The 21479-nt window shown below is 39.6% G+C and overlaps 1 protein-coding gene across 1 annotated transcript in view; it reads right to left on the bottom strand.

Annotated features, from left to right (window-relative positions):
• Positions 1-5811: 5811 nt before the first annotated feature.
• The window catches only part of BRSK2 (BR serine/threonine kinase 2), a 453493-nt gene continuing 437825 nt past the window's right edge, over positions 5812-21479 (bottom strand). Inside the window, exon 19 of the mRNA XM_070957404.1 lies at positions 5812-5987. Within this exon, the coding sequence (XP_070813505.1) occupies positions 5812-5987 (176 nt within the window). The remainder of the gene's footprint in view (positions 5988-21479) is intronic.

Genomic DNA, 21479 nt, shown 5'->3' with positions numbered 1-21479 from the left:
CCCATCCTCCAGCAGCAGAACAAACTTCAAGGGAACTCAGGGCCTGGTTGAGAGAAGTCCCATGCTCCTCAGAAGATGGGGAAGCTCTCCTGTTTGCTGGCCTTCCACTCTGGCGTACCTTGGCAACTGGACTGTTTCTCTCCACCTCCCTTTCCTGTTTTGTGTGATGGATCGATGCGGGGGACATCAACCTAGTTTGACACTGGGGCGCTGTGTGCCCAGACCAGGCGCTTTCTTTCAGCCCTGCCCGTCTCTACTTCGTGAGGCCTCTGGGCGGGAGGCCTGAGAGAAAGTGCCTGGTCAGGGCACACACAGCCTTCCAGGAACCTCTTCTGTGTTCCTTCTCTCAAGGGGAAGCTTTGTGGTCAATCTGAGTGAAGGAAGAAGAAGACGGGCAGACTGACGGTAGCTTGCTGACTTTGGTGGGAAAGTCGGTCCCATATTCCATAGCTCTAGTCACAGGACTGGCCCATTGGTCATCTCGAAGCAGCTCCTCCACACAGATGCACCAGCCTGCCCGGGAGTGGCTGGGCAGCTCCCCAGCAGACTGGTGCACCTGGGTGGAGAAGCTGCTCCGGGATGACCAATGGGCCAGTCCTGTGACTAGAGCTATGGAATATGGGACTGGCCAGGCAGCTCATGGTGGGGCTGGAAATCTCTGCCATAGAGGGTGGTACGTGCAACGTGCAAGGAGTAGGCAAGCCCTCACCATCTGGAACAAGATAATGGTGCTGTTGCGGCAAGGGGAAGTGGTGGCACAGGTGGGCTGAAACGGCAGTGGTGATGGCTGCAGCCTTAGTGTGCAGGAGCGAAGGGCCACTTGCCTTTGCACATCAACAGCATTCCGCCTTCATCGCAGTACATTTGTGCCAGCTGGTGGCGCTAAGGCAGCCCTCATCTCCTGCTGCTTTGGGCTTGCAGCAGTAAGCCACATCCAAGAAGCCCTACAATAGAGAGAAGTGGCCAGTGCGTGCTCTGTGAGTGGCCATGAAGCGGGATCAGCATGGCCCATTCTTGCCCGCAGCATTGGTGGGCAGGATAGGGTCACCGCCACCGCCTGCTTCTGCTTTGCCTTTGCTAAGGCGGCAGGCACTAGAAGGGTGCTGTGCTCAGCCAGCCAGTCCCTTCCCCCCACTTGGTTTGGGGCAGGGCCTGACAGGCCTAGGTGCGATGGGCAGGCAAGTGGGTGGAGCGAACAACTCGGGGATTTGGGTGGCCTTGATATGGCCAGGATGCCAGCAGGATCCCTGGCTGCCAAGGCCGGCGAGGCACAGTGTTTGGGCTCTGGTGCACTCTTCTTCTCCCAGGTGGCCGGAGTTTCATGTGCTGCTCACTGAGACTCCTGATCTCCTGTGACATAGGGAGGGGCTGGAGCTACTAAACTGGAGGCCAAGCTAAGTGCCTGAAGGATCCTATCCCATCACTGGGAGCCCAGGCGCTTCAGCAAGTGGCATGCGAAACTTCGGCCAGGCTCCTCAAGAGATGGAGTTTGCAGGGGCCGATCTGGCGCCTGGGCTGGCTACAACACAAATGTTCATTGCACGTAACCAGCCCAGGGGCTATAGTTTGAGGACCCCTGATTTAGTGCAATATAAAAAATGCAAATAATTTTTCTGCGGACCACTGGTTGGTGACCGCTGCTTTAGAGAATAGCTTGACTCCTCCTCCTTTTCATTAAATTAGATATACACAATTCCAGCAACCATTCTTTATATCATTAGCCTCCAACCCCCTAATCATCTTTGTTGCTCTTCTCTGCACTCTTTCTAGAATCACAACATCTTTTTTACAACATGGCGACCAAAACTGGATGCAGTATTCCAAGTGTGGTCTTATCAAGGCATTATACAATGCTTTGATTTGTTCTTTTTTGAGCTGAGATCCTATATATATTAGGGAAGTTTCTGCTGTCCCTTGAAACAGAGTCTTGACTACAACTTTAGGGTCTCCCACTTTAAAGATCAAGTGTGATTGATCACCAAAGTTCAATTCAACTGATACAGAGAACATTCAAAAGCATGTAATTCTAATATTTTTGAAGGAGAAAGTACAAGTAGTCCTTAACTCACAACCATTCATTTAGAAATCATTTAAAGTAACAACAGTGCTGGAGAAAGTAATTTATGACTGGTCCTTGAACTTATGACCGTTGCAGCATCCCCATAATCATGTGTTCAAAATTTGGGCACTTAGCAATCAGCATGGTTGCAGCGTCCTGGGGTCATGAGATTGATTGCCAGTTGGCTTCCATCAAGCAGTCAATGGGGGAAATTGGATCTGTTTAACAGCTGTGGGATTCACTTACCAGCTGCAGTGATTTGCTTATAACAAAAAGATTGTAAAATCATCTGGGACAGAAATTCTGGTCACAACTGTAATCGAAAGTTGAAGACTATCTCTGTGCATATCATATGGACACAAACCATTTGTTTTTATTTCCAACCTTTTATTAAGTAAAGTGCCCAGAATCAGAGTCAAGCATTTTTTTCAAAATCAAGAAATAAACACATAATACCTAGTCCAAGTTCCTTTCTTATTTTGCCAAACTATCCCAAAGACGCTCATTTTGTGGATCCGGTCATGAAACTGTAGGTGCCAGGCTAATCGAAGCCTAACTGGAAGACTGGGAACAATTAACTTTCCATCCTCCTTACCGATGTTGAATCAGAACACCCCCCCCAAAAAAAGCCCTTATATTTAAAAAAATTTCCACACTTCACTTTAGATCTCAACTTATAGTGGGATCTTCACCACAGAAAGCCAGCTGCTGTATTCTCTGCCAGCCCTGGATAAATCTCAAGGTTAGACCAGAGGAAACTGATGTAGTGACTGGACCATATTCTGAAGTATATGATGGAGATTAGGCAAAATACTTACCTGACACCCCCCCCTCTGGCCAGCTGTCATAAACAAGACACCCGAAGAGCCAGTATCTTTACTGAATGAATTTATTGTTTTTGAACTAAAGTTGTTCACAGTTATTTAACAAGGGATACATCAGAAGGTTCCTCTTTGTCCTTTGAACTGTTAAATAATATCAGATTGTGTCCACTAGTGAGTGTGTGTGCATGTGTCATCCAAGTACAAAATAGGAAGGATAACAAGAGGTATTGCTTTCATTTATTCTTATGTCTTGTGTAAATGATCTCCTTCCTGTGTGTACTATATGGGCTATTATTGTTATTATTATTATTATTTGAAATCCCAGCCTTTTGTAGAGGTACAAGTTAACAGAAGCCTTAAAAGCTATACATAAAGGAAGAAAAACCAGGGAAACGGACTGAGGGTGGTAGAAGAGAAGCTTTGGAGAGAATGAAGGAGAAAATGGAGGCAGAAAAGACAACAGAAGCAAGAGAGAATAATTTACAGCAATATCATGCAATTAAAACTGCCTCCAGATCTCTACATTCTCACCTCTCTCTGTCCCCAGCCACCACCCTACCAAGGTCTAACATGCACACAGCAATAGAAGAGAAAAGGTTAAGATTAGGAGAACCAAACCAAACCACAACGAAAAACACCCTCCACTTTTGTGGATCTTTTTCAAAATATTGGTTGTTGTTTTTCTTCTTCTTCAAACCTATATACAGGAAAAACAGGTCCAATAAGGGCAGAATGAACCAGGACAAACATAGAAATAAAAATAATCGGAAAGAAATACAAACAGTGAAAGAGAAATCTAATATTAACATTTAAAAATATTGCAGTTTAACATACGCTTATAGGAACCCAAACAATAGCAATTGAAGATAATAAGGGGACTGAATACTAACTCTACATTTAAAACATACTGGATTTTAGAATTTTGTCGTCATCTTTTTTTTTTTTTTTGCCTGTCATTTATGGTATTTTAAAAATCTTCCTCTCCAGCTAGACTTGGAGAGAGAGAAAGAGAGCGGGAGAGAGAAAGAGACATCAAATGAAAAAGAAGAAAAGGAGCATTGGTGAGAGGAACAAGTTGTGTTCTTGTTGAAATTCCACCCCCCCCCAAATAAATACAAATCAATGTCACCTCTATTCAGTAATGAAAGCAGAAGATATATCTAACATCTTAAAATTTTAAATATATATATATATATATTTATATTTATATATATGCATTATAAATAATAACCAAGACCTAATAATAACTTAACTACACAGAAAATCCAGCCCACTCATCCTTCTCCAAAAACAAAGGGAAAAAAAACCCCAAAACAAATATAAAAATATCTTGCAATACTTTTAAAAGTTTACAGTAGCTTTGTGTTGAACTCGTCCATAGTGCTATCGCCTCCATAGTTTGTTCAAATGAACTATGTCCCAGTGGTTATACACACAGGCACGCACAAAGGAAAAAGGGGGAAATCTATTTCTCATCTTATAGTCTTCTTTCGCATTAAAAAAACAAAACAAAACAAACCCAAACGTACATACACAACCCAAATAAATAAATAAAACCAGCAAATAAATAATACTGATATATCAATGCAGCACTAATGACACCATAATTGCATCCAGATGTGTGATGTAGCAGATAATTCAGCCGGCCGAAGGAAAATTCCAATGTGGAAGGAAAGGTCTGAGAGAGCAGGTTGAGAAGAGAAGAAGTCCTAACAGCGGTGGCGATGATGGTGAAGGTGGTAGCCAGAGCAGAGCTTGGCAGCAGGTGAGGCTGTGCCCCAGAATTGGATTCTTGTCCTTTGTCCTTGCTGCTGATAGCGGACTTTCCCTAAGTTTCAGTGTCCATGTTTGCTTGACTGTTTCCTTGTATTTTTGTTTCCCTCAAGTTTATGGCTGCCTCTCCAGCCATTTGGAAAAAAAAAACCGATTTGAAATTACAAAAACACAAACACAATTTGAAAAACAATTCGGATGGGAAGAAAGAGATGGAGGGGCGGGGGGACAGTTCTTATAAAAATCTTAATATGGAATGAGAACAATATGCCATCCTATTCCCTATCCTCCCCCCCCACCCTCTCCCAGAGTCTAGTTTCACCAGGAGGAAAGGGTGTAGTCACAGCCAACGTTGCTTTCCTGGAATTCCAACTGTGACAGGTTGCAATTTCTCAGCTGTTCTCCGCACAGAGCACCAAAAGAAAATTGTGTGTTGAGGGCAAATGGAATGGAGGAGACCCATTTCCTGCAGTGGGAGACAGGAGGCTGGAAGTTCCCCTCCCTCCCCCCAAACCAGTCCGTGGACAGTCTTACATCACTGGCCTTCCGTGAACAAGCATTCGCGGAGCACAGAAGGTGAAGATGTTGGCTGACATGTTAACTTTTCGGGATAATTCCTGGTAGTAGATTGGAAACAAGTGGTGGTATCAGAAACACAGAGAGAACACAGGAATATAATGGGGATGGTGGAGTCAGAAGCGGGGGATATGTTACGGTGAGGGGGAGGAGTTATTGCAAGGAAAGTACTGGGAGGAAGAAACAAAACCCAAACAAACAGGATTTGCCAAAATGGGTTTGTCAATTGTTACTTTTTTTCCCCTTTTATATGTCTGTGTGAGTGTCTATGTGTGTGTGTGTGCATTATTTGTATAGGTATCATATAAATCTATATATGTATATGTGTGGATTATATATATTTACATGTGCATGTATATATATAATTTTTAAATATATATATATATGTATGTATATATATACACACATTGTTTTTCCATACAAAAATTTACTATAGACAGTTTTGTCCTATGGTAGCACTATTATATACACCCATCTAGTTTAGAGGCTAAAGAATACTCATTCATTTGGGGAGCTTTTCTTCACTTTTCTAGGTGATATTATTGGATTGACTTAATTTTTTTTTCTCAGTGCATTTATTTAAGGTTGGTCTTGTAAGCCGAGTGATGAGGCCATCTTTGCCTTCTCTTTGCCAGCGGGGAACTTAGTGTCTCCTCTAGACCCATAGTCATTTTTATCGGAATCGCTCCGCTTGCTGTTTGTGCTATGCTTGGTTGGCGTGCCGGGGGGATGGCTCACCTGCCCGTTCTTCTCGTCTGAAAAAAGTTGTTTAATTACGTCAAAGAAGTTACTCAATGGGCTGCCTGGGTATACAAAACAGAGGAGACAAAAACAAAAAGAAAACAAAGAAAGCAAGAGAGAGAGAGAGAAAGAGAGAGAGAGATAAAGGGAAGAGGAAGAGAAGAGAACAAACAAACAAATGAACAATGGGGTTTTAAACAAGAAGAACATGATGAGCGGTCCAGAGCCACGTGCATGGGGGTGTGTGGAGGATGAAGACAATGAGTAAAAAAGGAAGAGCATCAGGAAGGGAGCACCGCCTAAGCGTATGGAAACCCTGGAGCAAGGAAGGACCCATTGGGTAGCTGGAATCCTGCCCTGTTCAGCACGTACGGAATATTTATCCAGCAAAGCTATTGCAAGGCATTATGCAGGCTGCTATGCGGCAGAGTATCACTATATATCACGATGGGCTTATATACAATTCTTCTGAAATTAACCTAACTGAAGTGAGTCATGAATCATGGAACCTACGCATGCTGACTAGGAATTCCATTCAATTGAATTCAAGGAACCTTCCATGCAGGCAAGTGTGCTCGAAGTAACTTAATTATCTATATTAATTAGATTATTCATTTCAAAGAGAGGAGATCCGTGTGCATAAAGGAGGAACACGCAAATCTGGTTCTCCTTTGAAATGAATTTTGCACCACTTGTAAAAAAAAAAAAAAATGCATTCCTAACCATTTTCTGTATGAGTACTTTATTTTGTATTTTAATAATGCTACCGAACCTGATTTGCCAGTCTCTGTCATTTGCTGCAAAGCAGACTCGCTCTTTAGATTTCAGAGAATCCATATGCATCTGGCAAAATGCACAGGAATGAAGAAAACGAAACACGCATCTACAGACACAATGCATTCTGTGAACTCTCCGCCTCTTCATTTCATGACTAAGTCCCCAAATCTTAATGGTGTGATAGACTGTCTTGAGCAACCCAGACATGCCATTGTGGTGGTAAAAGGCATTTCTCTCCCCCGCATATGAAGCTGTATTCGCTACTAACCCTACCTTGAAAACCGATATGAAAAAGCAAAGCCAAACTGGTTGATATCAGGACAGGACTCAATCTGGAATTACCAGGGCTGCCGGCTAGACAGGGAAGGGTTAAAAAAAGCATCCCAGAAGAAGGGGCAATGGCTAATATTTGTCTATGGTTGTCAAGAAAAAAAGACAGGCATGAAATCACTAAGAGCTAAGCTTGACTTGAAGAGGAGTTGTTTGTTTGACCTCAAAGGCGATTCCTCTGAATGGTTGAAATTTGAGCAAAATACAAGTTAGGGAAAATTGGATTGTGTTTGTAAGCTGTTAGGGTAATTCCATTCCTTGGGACAGAATAGTCAGATATAAGTAATTTTTTAAAATGAAGTTAATAAAGTTTTGGATCCATGCTATCTCAAAAACCTGCACTTAAAGCAGGTAGCAGCTGCTATGGTGCTCAGCCATTTGCCTTGTCTTTGTTGAGACAAGAAAGTAAAAATTCAAAATTCAAATTCAATAAATAAATAAATAAAAATACATATCTGATTTCCACTTCAACTTGGAGATGATGTAACAACAGGGCATTGAATGAAATTTCTCACTGAGATTTGTTTGGAATCATTGATTTTTAGAAAAAATGCAACATTTAAATAAAGATCGGACAATATTATACTAGTGTAAAGCTGCTGCACATACAAGAAGATTCTCATTGTAAGGTATAGAATTTCCGGAAAATTAATTCGACTAGAGAAACATCTATATTAATTTGTTATTACAAAAGTAACTCAAAAGAAATCAGGAAAATTTATTGTTGACATTAATGCAACAGTTTCTTTTGAATACTTTTCCAAATGACTGTCTCTTGAGGGTTTATTTTTTGGAGATGCATTTTAATAGATGCATGTGCATGGTTTCGTGCTGATTTACAGCAGGAATGAGTTAAAAATCATGTCACTATCTCATCTGTGAAATATAAGTAGGTAGGTAGGTAAGTAAGTAAATAAATAATAATCTAGTCGATAACAAAGCAGCAGAAAATGACACAATGGAGACAATCCAGTAAGATATTAACAGATTTTTCTTATTTTGTGGAGCTAACTGCATATTCTATCTGGGTTACTTGCCCTTTTCAGATTTAGGTGGCTATTTCACAATACTGAAACTCAACAGCATATTTTTTACTGAAGAAGACAGACAGCTACTGAAATAAATAAGAGACCAAAGGCAATAACATTAAGATATATTTTGATTATACGTCAAAGAGGCATATAGTAATTTTGATATTTTATAGGATTTTAGGGGATATTTTCCTAGATGCATTTCATAAACCAGAATACCTTCCTTTAGTTAATAAAACTGAACAAGCTGAAAAAAGAGTAACACAACTACAAAAAAAGGAAAGCAACATAACAAAATGATATAAGGGCCATAGATACAGGGTATACCAAAAGTCAGATCCCATAGACAGTCTATAGGAGACAATCAGATTAGAATTTCTGAATACCAAAGAAAATGTCACTGAACTTAAAAATTTTCAAACGCCATGCATCAAATAAGTAAGGAAATATCTTTTAAAAATCGCAATTGATTTGAACACTGTTTTCAGTGTTCAAAAAAAACCCATATTTTTTGTTTACATAATAAATTAAATAAAAGAAGAACTGATTTTATTGTAACCATCCATCCATAACCTACTTCTATAAACAACTTCTTCATAAATCTGAAATAATACCAGGTTTTTAATCTGCTGAATAACTGGGATCATAAATTTGTCTTTCCAGTGTTCAAAACTAGTCTCTTAGGAGACTAGGAGTTTATTTAGGAGAACACGGAGAATCCACAGTGGAAATGGAATATATTTATTTATTTAAAAGATTTATATGGCCGTCAATCTTGAGCAACCTTGGGCAGCTTAGAACGACCATAAAATTCTTAGCTGTAGTTTTTAGCGCAACTTGAATCATGTTAAACATTGATAAACACTTGACCAACTGATTTCAGATGATGGGACCTTTCTCTAATACCCTGGAAAAATAGACCAGAAGGCTAATTCCTATGATAAATACCTATCCTCCACATTCACCCTTTTTCACAAAACAACAATCAGACATATAAAGAATTGAAGAGGATGAGTTTCATGAAAGCCTTATGTATAAAAATGATTATATAGCAGGAATAATAAATAAGGCATAGAAGCTTCTTTTACCTCAGAATAGCTTATTTGGGTACCTGCGTGGCTTTGGACCCTGTATCTTCATATGCAAAATGAAACCAATGAACAGAAAGTATGAAATAAAACTGGTAAAACACTGTAAGGGCTTCTGGGAAAGGCAAGAGAATATTACACATTTCTAAATTTTCTAAGAAACGCATTCAGCAAGATCAAAGAGAAAAGGAAGTGCAGAAGAAGCATGGGGAGAAAGCATGGACGTTGAGCTCCGCCCACAGATCAAAGCAAAAGACAAGGGCAAACCAAAAAAATGCAGGATATTTGCTTGGAGGCTTCAATGTAATGTTAATATTTTAATCTGGATAGAGGATCTATATTTTCCTCTTTTTTTGCTCGGTAATTTTTCAATCCTATGTGATGCTTGTTTGCTTTCAACAGGAAAGGTTCACCTTTATGGCACCTACTGTGGTGACTTTAATTAAAGCATCTAACTGAGTCTGATAGAGCTTGTGAAATTTTGATGAAACAATGATCCAAGGGAGAAAGGAATGATTAGGGAGTCAGAGATGGCAGCCCTTCCGTTTGACTTCTCCACAGTACCTGAATTGAGAATAAAATACGTGTCTTTTTGGAAATGGCCAGTTCAGATTGTTGCAGTCACAATTACTGATATTAAATTAAATTAAAAAGTTAAGCAGGATCTGACTTGCTTAATACTTGGAAGAGAGACCACTGAGAAATCTCAGAATGCGACAGTAAAATTGGAATTAAAGAAATATCTCAGAAGAAGGCTGCAACAAGTCACTTTCATTGCTACTAAGAAAACACTATGGATATGCATATATAATTACTAGGAGCTGAGTTTGGCTCAAACAAATCCCTACCTTATCTCCTTAGAAGTAAGCCAATTGGCTCAATTATACAAGATTCCAGGCAGTTTGAAAAACAATTAAAAAAACAGATTTCTGCATATCGTGGTCTTTTGAGGCAATGATTATTGGCTTAAATGAATAGTGGACACTTGAAGTTCTACAAATGAATTAATTTTACAGTTAAAATCTCATATTGATTGCTCTAAAGTTTCAGCCACTTGGACACCTCATAGCAACTAGAGGGTTATAAGAGAAGTAATGTCATAGTAAACAATAGCATGTTTTATTGCATTATACTATTGTTTAAATAAAGTTACCAGAACATGCATGAAAAGGACTGCATATTTTTATACCTTGGAATATTATGACTTTACTCTGAGTAAGATGCTTATGTAATTAAAATATTGGTTAATCCTATAAAAAGGCTGGGGATAGCAAGATTTTATTTTTAACTCAAAGAAATGAATGCCATCCATTACAGGTCAGGAAGCAACTACCTGAATATAAAAGAAGTAAATGAGAAGGACCTAACATCTGGATGAACTCACAAATGTGGCATAAATAATGTTGCCTTCTGGCAAGATGGGCAGAAAACGAGTTAAATAAATTTAATTCTAAAAATCATATCGATGAAAAGAAAGACCGTGACATCCCATTAAAACACTGTGTGAGGCAATAAATAAATAAATAAATCAGAATTTCCAAAGAATTAATGTAAAAATAGCCTCCAAATGAATTATCTAAGCACCCTCAGCTTTGTTATCACAGGAAGCCAGTAGTGTAGCATCAAAGTTTTAAAAATTAGTCTAAAAAACCAATACAACTATGATCTTGGTCAAGACATAGAAGCCTTTTAGATTTTTATATTTTGATGCTCTATGCATCAACATATTAGATACATGGACAATGAGTTTTCAATTGCAAATTACTGACAGTAGAGGTGAGATCCTTATTATTATTCCCACAAAAAGAAACTGCCAAACTAATCCACCAAGCAACTCTGGGTTAAGATAAACTCTTCGTTCCAATCTTTTCCTTAGCAGTCAATTTTTTTTCCCTCCTTTTCCAAGACTTAGGAACAATGAATAAACTCATCTTGGATATTTTAGAACCTAAACAACATTACACAAAGCAACTGTCCATTAACAAAGCTAATTTCTGTGCATTTCTCACATGAAAAACTTTGTCTTTAGTTGATGTCTTTGGAAAAGCCTGGTGTGGAAAGAGGCATACAATGAAATATTTAATATATGTCTCTAGAACCATTATGAGCCATTATGAAAGTTTGCTGACAAACTTTCTGTCCCTCTTCAGTCCTTTCTTTCAATTTCCTTCTCCCAGAATTCAGGTATTCACTGTGATCATTGAGAAACATTATTCCATGTTTATATACAAGTGGAAAACTCCACTCTGATAAGAAGCCTGACATCTTTATTCATGTGAAGTTTGAGGCTGAACTAGAAAATCATCACAAAGAGCAGATAAAAATGTCTCAAGAAATTAAATAAGAATATCTTCTCTGGAAAGAATAGCTTTATGGGAACTTTAATAATTCAGGAGTAATAATTCAACAAAAAGTTGTCCTTTCTATAAAACAAAATTGGGCAAGACAAATTTTTACCTTTGAAATGGTTTAGAATACTGCAGTTCATTAAGGAAATAGTTTTCACATGCCTATGAAAGAAGCTAAGTAGAATTTCTATTTCTATATACAAAGCCACTCTAGTATTATAAAAATCTCAGGAACAAAAAGACAAGATCTACATTATGTCCTGCTTGTGGTTCTTCGAAACAAATAAGTTTACTTCCTGTTGGGAACAGAATGCTGAACCAGGTTTCTAGTATCTGATAGAGCAAAGAGGTTCTGCATTTGCATATCCAGAACCAGCTGCCAACTGATAGAACTGGGTTCTTACCTAGAAATTATCATTCCTAGAATGACTGTTTTCAAATCACACTGCATCTGTGCAGTGCGCCATCTGGACATTCGTAAAGCTTAGACTGGTAGAAGTCCCTCCCTACATTTCACACAATTCCTTTGAATCCCCTTCAGTTCCTGAGACCAACACAATTCATGCAAAGAAAGAATAAAGCCAGATGAGTGAGAGGATGGGCTGTGTGAATGTTCACACACATGGATGATTAGCAAGTTCCTGACTGGAAGAAAAGTCTACTTGTTACAAGGTGACCAAAGAACAGTTTTTCCAAAGATTCATTCTTGAATGAATGAATGAATGAATGAATGAATGAATATTATACACACACACACACACACACACACACACATACACACAACTGCCGGATTAAGGTGGATGTAATTGCCTGGCATTGTTCCAGACAGGGAATGACCTGAAAAAAAGGCCTCTGAAGCTATTATTATTCCTGTAGAATGAATTTGGTCCAGATGAGGACATGGCCATTTAGTCAGCTCATAACAAAGCTTAATAGTTGGGATTTATCCATCTGAAGGAACATGATAGCAGTGTCCCAATATCTGAGGGGCTGCCACAAAGAAGAGGGGGTCAGCCAGTTTTCCAAAGCATCAGAACGCAAGAGAAGAAATAATGGATGGAAACCAATCAAAGAGAGAACCAACCTAAAACTAAGGAGAAATTTCCCGACAGTGAGAACAATTAACCAGTGGAATTGTTTGCCTTCAGAAGTTATAGGTGCTTCATCACTGGAGGCTTTTAAGGAAAGACTGGACAGCCATTTGTTTGAAATGGTATAGGGTCCCTTGCTTGAGAAAGGGGTTGGACTAGAAGACTTCCAACTCTGTTTTTCTGGAGGAGAAAGTCCACAGGTTTAAAACAGACTCTGGAAAGCCAAGAATAAGCTGGTGTCCTGGCTGAATGAAGCCATATGATTTGGGTGAAAGATAAGTGTGCCATAAACACTAGGGAATGGGGCAATGTCTCCAAAGGACCTGATGGGTTGGGGGAAAAAAGCAGATAATACTACATCTCAATCTAAATGAAAAGCAAACACTAATGTGAAGAAAATGATATACAGATAGCAAGGACTGATTTATCCTTACAAAAAACAAGAGGGAAAATCACTTTGGAAAGTTCTCTAAGTCAATGGAATCATGTCACAACTACAAAAAGTCAGCAGTAGCTGTAGTTTTTTATTTTTAAAAAAGGTTTAATATAAAGAGAATGAGGTAGAGGGTTCCATAGTAGAAGAGGATGGGAGATTACTGAATAGAAATACACTTACACTAAAGTGCTTAATGATTGGAAAAGAGAAAATTAGCTTTTGATGAGGGAAACAAGAAATGGCAGGAAGATAAACTTTTATTGATGCCAGAATTAAGCCCTGATACTTCAAACTAAGCAGAAGATCAGATACATGATGGATGAGATGTTGCAGAAGGTCAAATCAATGGTTCTAAAAAAGGTCAAGAAAAGATATTCATTTAGCTGTGCAGAAACTCTAATGGATAGCTTATAAGAAGCCAGCATTCATTGTTCTGCTTCATCCTAGACAAGTTGTGGAACTGAATCCTGTAAGAAGTAAGATGGAGGGAACTGAAGTTTAGATCAAACTATTTTGGTAGATGGAAAATAGATGGTGAGAGTGGAAAGTAGATCAATAGATGTTCAGTAATTTGGTTTGGGAATAGAAGTACTTTCATTGGCCTAAATGAAATAACAGGGTGAACCATGTTTTTCAGGCCACCAAAGCATGACAAGTAGTTTTATGAGGATTCTAGTCAGCACAGGGCTCAGTGGCTGTTGTTGAGGTTCACCATCAAAGGATATAATTTCTACTTTTGAATGGCTGTCTTAGTATGTTTGAGGTAGTTGGTCGGAATATTACTGGATGTATTCACTACAATGAATCTGTATCATAAGTTCCAGAAGATGGGGTGATTTTGTCCACTTTCTTTATGTATGAAATAATCACAGAATTGTACGACTGTAAAAATAGCAAAGGAAGGCTCAGAGTACTTTCTAGAACCTCAGCCTCCTTAATGTGACATAATGGCTAATATGACATAATCTGAGTTGCCTCAGATGTAGAAAGTCTGAGACATAAGCACACTGATAGTAAAGATGTAATTGGCAAAGAAATGAATATGAGGCCCTTGGAAATGGGATTCAGCCACCAGAAGAAGGTTTCTTTGATACATGATGGAACAGAAATAACTCCTCCAAGTTCTACATCTACAATTAAGATATGGAATTGAGATTTCCTGCTTGATGTTGGTAATCAGTAAACAACTAAAGCAGATTACAATCACCATGTGACCCAAGAGTTGTAAGGTTATATGGACCTTCTAGCGAAAGAAACTCGAATATTCAGTAAGTATCTGAAATGTATGGAATGGTTACATCAACAGAAAGGCACACTGAAGGACATTCAACTGAAGCTGCTCAGAATGCATGGAAGAGATTTTGGCCAAAGATTCTTAAATGGTAGAAGGTTCTCCATTGACTCTATAGAGAGACATAATTTTCAGGTGTACCAAGAGAACAATGTATTCATTGTTCTTTCTCAAATAATTTATTTTCAAGCACTTCTTAATGCTAAACAGTGAGCTTCTGGGAAATAATTGGGTTACTTGTTTTATTACCAACAAGTTTATGGTCAACAAGTTCTAAAGGGATAGAATCCCAAGAAAGCTTTTTTGAAATATATTTACAAGAAAGATGGAAGGGAAAAAAATCACAAATTACCCCAGTGGAAGCGTATCTACCAAGACCTGATCTTTGCCAAAATTAGTTTTAAAAATAAGGGATTTATTCAGTTTAATACAAAGGCCAATCCGTATCCCATCAGATATTGTAGGATTGCATTTCCCATCATTCATCACCAAGAGCCATGCTGATTTCAGATATTAGGAATTGAAGCTAAATCCTGCTTACACTCTTGTAATCCCTTCCTTTCCAATAATGTTAATGCAAATATTAATTCTCTTCTTGCTAATTATTCCAGCACTGGGGTAAGCATTCCAAAAAGTAGTGAGGGGAAAAAAAAAGGAAATAACAGTTGCAGCCATGTGATTTCCCACTTAGTGACTGCTTCACTTAACAAGAGAACTGCCAGTCCCAACTGTGGTTGCTAAATGAGGACTACCTGTCTCTGTGCTGGTGTTTGCTATAAACAGTATAAATGGAACGACAGGCACCACCAAGGAAAGAATTCTGAGTTTATAGCAATAGCACTAGCAATAGTATATACTGCTTCATAGTGCTTTTACAGCCCTCTCTAAGGGTTTACAATGTTAATATATTGCCCCCAACAATCTGGGTCCTCATTTTACCGACCTTGGAAGGATGGAAGGCTGAGTCAACCTTGAGCCAGTTCGGATCAAATTCCTGGCAGTGGGCAGAGTCAGCCTGCAATACTGCATTCTAACCACTGCGCCACCACATCTGAAAAACTGAAAATTTTTATAAAAATTTCATTTAAGATTCAAATGCTATAGAGTATGTCTGATGAAAAACATACAATTTGGGTGCACTTTTGGACTTTGAGGTCTAAGGTTTGGCATGGCACTGACATAGAATATCAGATCTGGATATTCTGAGAATGCCTTTTTTGCATTCCATTTGCATTACCATAATGTACTTGGGAATGATTGTTCAGGACACTTCAGCTTCTGTAGGGCGCTGCATTCAGACTATTGGCTGGGGCCAATTATAGGAAGCCTGACTTCACTGGCTGCCATTCTGGGCATGATCTAATAAGCTGCATTCATTTATCATGTTAAGCCACAAATTACTGCCCAAACTACATTTTGCTAGGTAAGGTTTATAATACAGATAAACTATAGTTTGCAAAATGAAATGGCCGCCTTCACAAATGACACCAAGCCAAAGCTAAACTGCAGTATATGCTTGGTAAAATGGAGGAGCATTCATATAAGCTGAGACAAGCCATGTGAGAAAGGGCTGCCTGCAAGGGTGGGATTCAGCCTATTCGGTCCGGTTCGGGCAAGTTGGTTGCTCCGACTATCAGCTGAGAGTAAACCGGTTCGCTTCGACCATCAGCTGAGCCCGCCTGCCCAACCCTGTGCTATACCTACCTTTATTTCGTTCTTTTGAAGCCCAGCTGATTGGCGCAACAGAGCAGATTGCCGCATCTCAGCTGTTTTTAGTGCTTTTAATACTGCTTTTAATGGTATTTTCTAACGGACTGCACACACGCTCAGCGAACCAGTTGTTACACCCGTTGAATCCTACCACTGGCTGCCTGCCTAATTGGTTGCAGTGCCTTCCTTCTGGAAGATGACCCCTTTGGAAGTCTGAACAGCTCTGAGTTTGTGTAATGGGCTGTGAGAATGACATGGGGAGAGAGGAGGAAGGAGGAAGAGCCTCAGCCTAGATAATCATCATGCAAAAGATAACTGAGGAAAAGGGCTGTGGCAAGCAACTCAGATGGGACTCTTGGTAGTTGTTCTGGAAATAAAATATTTCCAGTCTTGCAAGATTCTTTGACTGTAACCTTGCAATGAAAGTAGTGCTAGTACTCATGGTTGCTCCTTCTTGCCTGGACTGCCTCGAAGGGCTGACATTCTGTCATTCTTTAGCTTTCTCCCAGGGGTGAAATCCAGCAGGTTCTGACAGGTTCTGGAGAACCGGTAGCGGAAAATTTGAGCAGTTCAGAGAACCGGTAGCGGAAATTTTGAGTAGTTTGGAGAACCGGCAAATACTACCTCTGGCTGGCCCCAGAGTGGGGTGGGAATGGAGATTTTGCAATATCCTTCCTCCAGGAGTGGGGAGGGAATGGGGATTTTGCAGTATCCTTCCCCTGCCACACCCAACAAACCATGCCCACAGAACCGGCAGTAAAAAAATTTGGATTTCACCACTGCTTTTTCCCCAAACTCAGCATTAAATTTGTGTACATCACCCTGAATGAGTTTTTGATGGTATATTTATTCTTCCTGGTTTGGCCCATCTTTTTTTTTTTAACATTGATTTAATATATTAGGTTTTGATTTTAATCTGTACCAAAGTTGCTGGATGATGGGCAGCCTTACAAAGTTATCTTACAATTGAACAGATTTTAAATAAAGAAACACAGGGATATTTCACTCATGCTCTAGCACTCCTGGTCAAGAGAAGTTCAACTCTTGTAATCTTCTCTTGTAATCTTTCCACTGGTTCTTAAAAGTATTTATTCTATTCAAGCAAGTATTTTGCCTTCCAAATGCTGGATTGTAATTGATGATATTTCTACTTTTCATAATTATTTGGATTCTATTTAATTTTTTATGTTTAAAGTTTTATTTATTTTTTTATTACTTTAGCCACTCTGAATAATTTTTTTGTTGGAGAACTTTATTGTCATACTAGATTGGAAGAAATAAGATTGAGATATTCTTTAAATCCTTAATGCATGTGGCTGTTTTAGTCTAAGTTGCAAATCAATGGTGACTATCCTTTCCTGATCAATGATAAAAAGGTAAAGGTTCCCCTCGCACATATGTGCTAGTCATTCCCGACTCTAGGGGGTGGAACTTATCTCCGTTTCAAAGCCGAAGAGCCAGCGTTGTCCGAAGACATCTCTATGGTCATGTGACTGGCATGACTAAACGCAAAAGGCACACAGAATGCTGTTACCTTCCCACCAAAGGTGGTCCCTATTTTTCTACTTGCATTTTTTATGTGCTTTCGAACTGCTAGGTTGGCAGAAGCTGGGACAAGTAACGGGAGCTCACCCTGTTATGCGGCACTAGGGATTCGAACCGCTGAACTGCCGATCTTTCGATCAACAAGCTCAGCATCTTAGCCACTGAACCACTTTAATACTTAATATATTAATATATATATTAATATATTTTAATACTTAAAATATAATTAGCACCCTGTTGTTCACTGCAGTAGAGGTGGACAACCCAAAGAGATTTGTAGATGTCTGGCTATTGTCAGGGCCTAGTGCAAGCAGTCACAACCTCTGGGTCAAGATCAGAGGTGGGTTTTAGCACGTTCTGACCAGTTCTGGAGAACCGGTAGTGGAAATTTTAAGTAGTTCGGAGAACTGGTAGTAAACATTTTGACTGGCCCCGCCCCCTTCGATTCTCTGCCTCCCAAGTCCCAGCTGATCAGGAGGAAATGGGGATTTTGCAGTAACCTGCCCCTGGATTGGGGAGGGAATGGAGATTTTACAGTATCCTTCCCCTGCCATGCCCACCAAGCCATGCCACACCGACAGAACCGGTAGTAAAAAATTTTGTAATGCACCACTGGTCAAGATATACTAAGAATGGAAATCCTTTATCTTAGATCTCTTAGTTTAAACAGTCTTGAAAGCTGTTACTTTATTTACATAGTTTGTTTATATGACTAACTGAAAGTAATACATCTGGGGCAGATTCTATCATCGTACCTCCTTGTTGAAAGCATAATTTAAATGCTAAGTACAATTCAGAAGAGAAGGACAAAGCCCTATATGCAATATTCAACAGTTACATTCCCGTTTCTAAATTTCCTTGGCAAAAATCAGAAGGGGTCTGGTAGTACTTTTTCCACCTGACAAATTGTATTAAAAGCTTATGCAGTTAATTAAATTTGTTAGAAAAAGTGCTATTAGGTTCATTCTGATTTTGCGACCAGAGATGAACATGCCTCTCCCTCCTACAATGTCTAAAATTCCTTGGCAAGCTAAATTGATTTTTATCAAGTAGATTTGAGATAACAACTGTACCTTAACAGCTGATGCAAAAAATAGCATAATAATTCATGATCTTGTCTGCATTGATTATATTTCCAATACATTTAATGGAGCTACCTGTGCAGAAAATTGGCAATAAAAGATGAAGACAGAACTCACAGTACAATTTTTAGCTCAAAATAAAATCTGGCTGGCTTCATTCCCAGTTGACATGTCAGGTGCCAGTGGTAGCATAGTTTTGTTTAGCTCCTCCAAGACTTTTCTTTTTTGCTTTTTAAAATTGTAAAAAACTCCCATCATTATTTTCATGAGGGCTTTTTATTTTGGAGGCTTTTATATTCTTTGTATATTTAAAATTGTTTTGATTATCTAAAAATCTTACATTGAGCAAGAAACATCAGCAAGCAGAGAAGACAGATATTTATGGCTTTATGGCATTATAAACATTTCGCTGCCTGTCTGGTGATGATCAAAGCATGGAAAATAAAGGCAGCCACAAAGTTTAATAGAAAGTCTAAAGAGACTCCAGAAATGCATATTTCCCACAAATATTCCCTAATAGGTAAAGAAAGAGCAAATGAGCTTTGAAGGTATAGAACACCAAATACATTTGTGGCATTTGTGGGAAAGTAAAAAGCTGAAGTCAGAGGAAAAAGTATTTGGGGGAAAATCTAGAAGATAGAGGCTGCAGGTAGGTCTCGATTTACGACCACAGTTTAGCCCAAAATTTTTGTTGCTAAGCACGACATTTGTTAAATAAATTTTGCCCCATTTTACAACCATCCTGTTGTGATCTAGGCTTCCTGAGTCATTAAACACACGAGTAGTCCCAAAAACCTTTTATTGCAAGAGCTGTGAATTATGTTCATTCACAGCTGAGTTGCAATAGTTGCAAAAAGTCCTTCAGGAGAAGTCCTTCGGGATAATTACCCACCTTTATCTCCCTTGACACTCTGCCAAAGATGTACTTGGCAAAGCCACACGGAGTCCAGAATCAAACAGAGATGCCGACTGGGAACAGAATTAACAACGTTGCTTTCCTGCAAAGAGCCCATGTGCCTTTGCTCCTCTTTTAAGCCTTATGGGAGGGGCCAATCATCTCCAGGCCTTACTCCTGAGTCGTCCCTTTTGTTTTAACTGTTCTTGCCTTCTGGCAGCTCTGTGCATGCATGCACTAGGAACAGGCTCCTCCTATTCCTCTGCCTCTCTGCTGTCCGACTCTGGAGGCTCTGGAGTCCGCACATAACTCCCAGATGGCCCTGGCTCTATCTCTGCCTCCGACGCAGAGCCCTTGTCTGAGCCTTCCCCTGACTCCAGGACTGGCCCATGTTACTCCCCAGCTTCCTCACTGTCTGACTCTGCTGCCAGCTCTGCAGGCTGCTGGAAGACCACAACACTTCCTTGCCATAGTTGTTAAGTGAATGACTGCAGTTGTTAAGTGAATCTGGCTTCCCCATTGACTTTGCTTGTCAGAAGGTCGCAAAAGGGGATCACATAATTTCAGGACACTACAACCATCATAAATACAAGTTGCCAATTGTCTGAATTTTGATCACGTGGCAATGAGGGCTGCTGCAATGGTTATCAGTGTGAAAAACAGTTATAAAGTATATTTTTTTCCAGTGCCGTTGTCACTTCAAATGGTCACTAAATGAACTGTTGTAAGTTGAGGACAACCTGTATGTTCCTTTTGAGTGTAATTCTAATAAGCTTGGTAAGATTGTGGCAGTTAATATAGCTCATAAATAAGAAGATTTGATCTGCTTAAGCTCTAATGTGATCTCGATGATTGAAACATTTATTGATAGCACAATCGGTACTATCACCTTATCATCGGTTCTTGGCTGCTATCAACCAAACAGAAAAAAGAGAACTGGATTGAGCAGTATATAATGATGTCCTGAGAAAGCTGGAAAAAGGCAGAACTGAGAGAGGATATGAATCAGAGGTGGGTTTCAGCAGGTTCTGACCAGTTCTGGAGAACTGGTAGTGGAAATTTTGAGTAGTTCAGCGAACCAGTAGTAAAAATTCTGAGTGGCCCTGCCCCCGTCTATTCTCTGCCTCTCAAGTCCCAGCTGATTAGGAGGAAATGGGGATTTTGCAATAACCTTCCCCTGGATTGGGGAGGGAATGGAGATTTTAGAGTATCCTTTCCCTGGAGTGGAGTGGGAATGGAGATTTTACAGTATCCTTCCCCTGCCACGCCCACCAAGCCATGCCATGCCCACCAAGCCACACCCACAGAACCGGTAGTAAAAAAATTTGAAACCCACCACTGATATGAATTATGGTGAGAAAGACTTGAAGGGAATGTAAAGAAATCCCAGAAGGAACGGAGAAGAGCAAAGTGAGGGACTGGGGAAAGAAGCTAGAGAAATTCATATGCAAAACTCCTCCAGAAGACCTGGCAATTGAAAGTTAGTGAAGGAAATGATTCTTTGGAGATTTTACTCCTTACCTGGCAATGTATGAGAAATATAGTCAGGCCGTGTAGTGTTACACACAGTATCAGATGAAATTAATGATAGGAGGTGCTGCAATAGATGAGTAATAAGTCATTCTTTGAGCCAACTGATATGCTGTCAAATTAGTCCAAGTGAGCTTTAAGAAATAAAATGGCTCCCTAAACAAAATAATTGCATGGGGATTTCATTTACTTTTGAGAAGGCAACCTTAATCTCATGATGATAAGGGTGATGCTGAGGAAATTTCTTTTCCACTTCAAGTATTTAAAGAGCACCCTCTTTAATTGGTTGTTGCAAATTTAAAATAGGGTTTGGGGAAAGACAGCAGAAGAACGATTAGTCATAGAAGTTGCA

Source organism: Pituophis catenifer, unplaced genomic scaffold (genome assembly GCF_029215685.1).
Source record: "Pituophis catenifer annectens isolate HBS135680 unplaced genomic scaffold, rPitCat1.0.hap2 SCAF_1, whole genome shotgun sequence".
NCBI lineage: Eukaryota > Metazoa > Chordata > Lepidosauria > Squamata > Colubridae > Pituophis > Pituophis catenifer.
The sequence above is the reverse complement of the archived record's forward strand: the minus strand, read 5'-3'. Positions and strand labels throughout refer to the sequence as shown.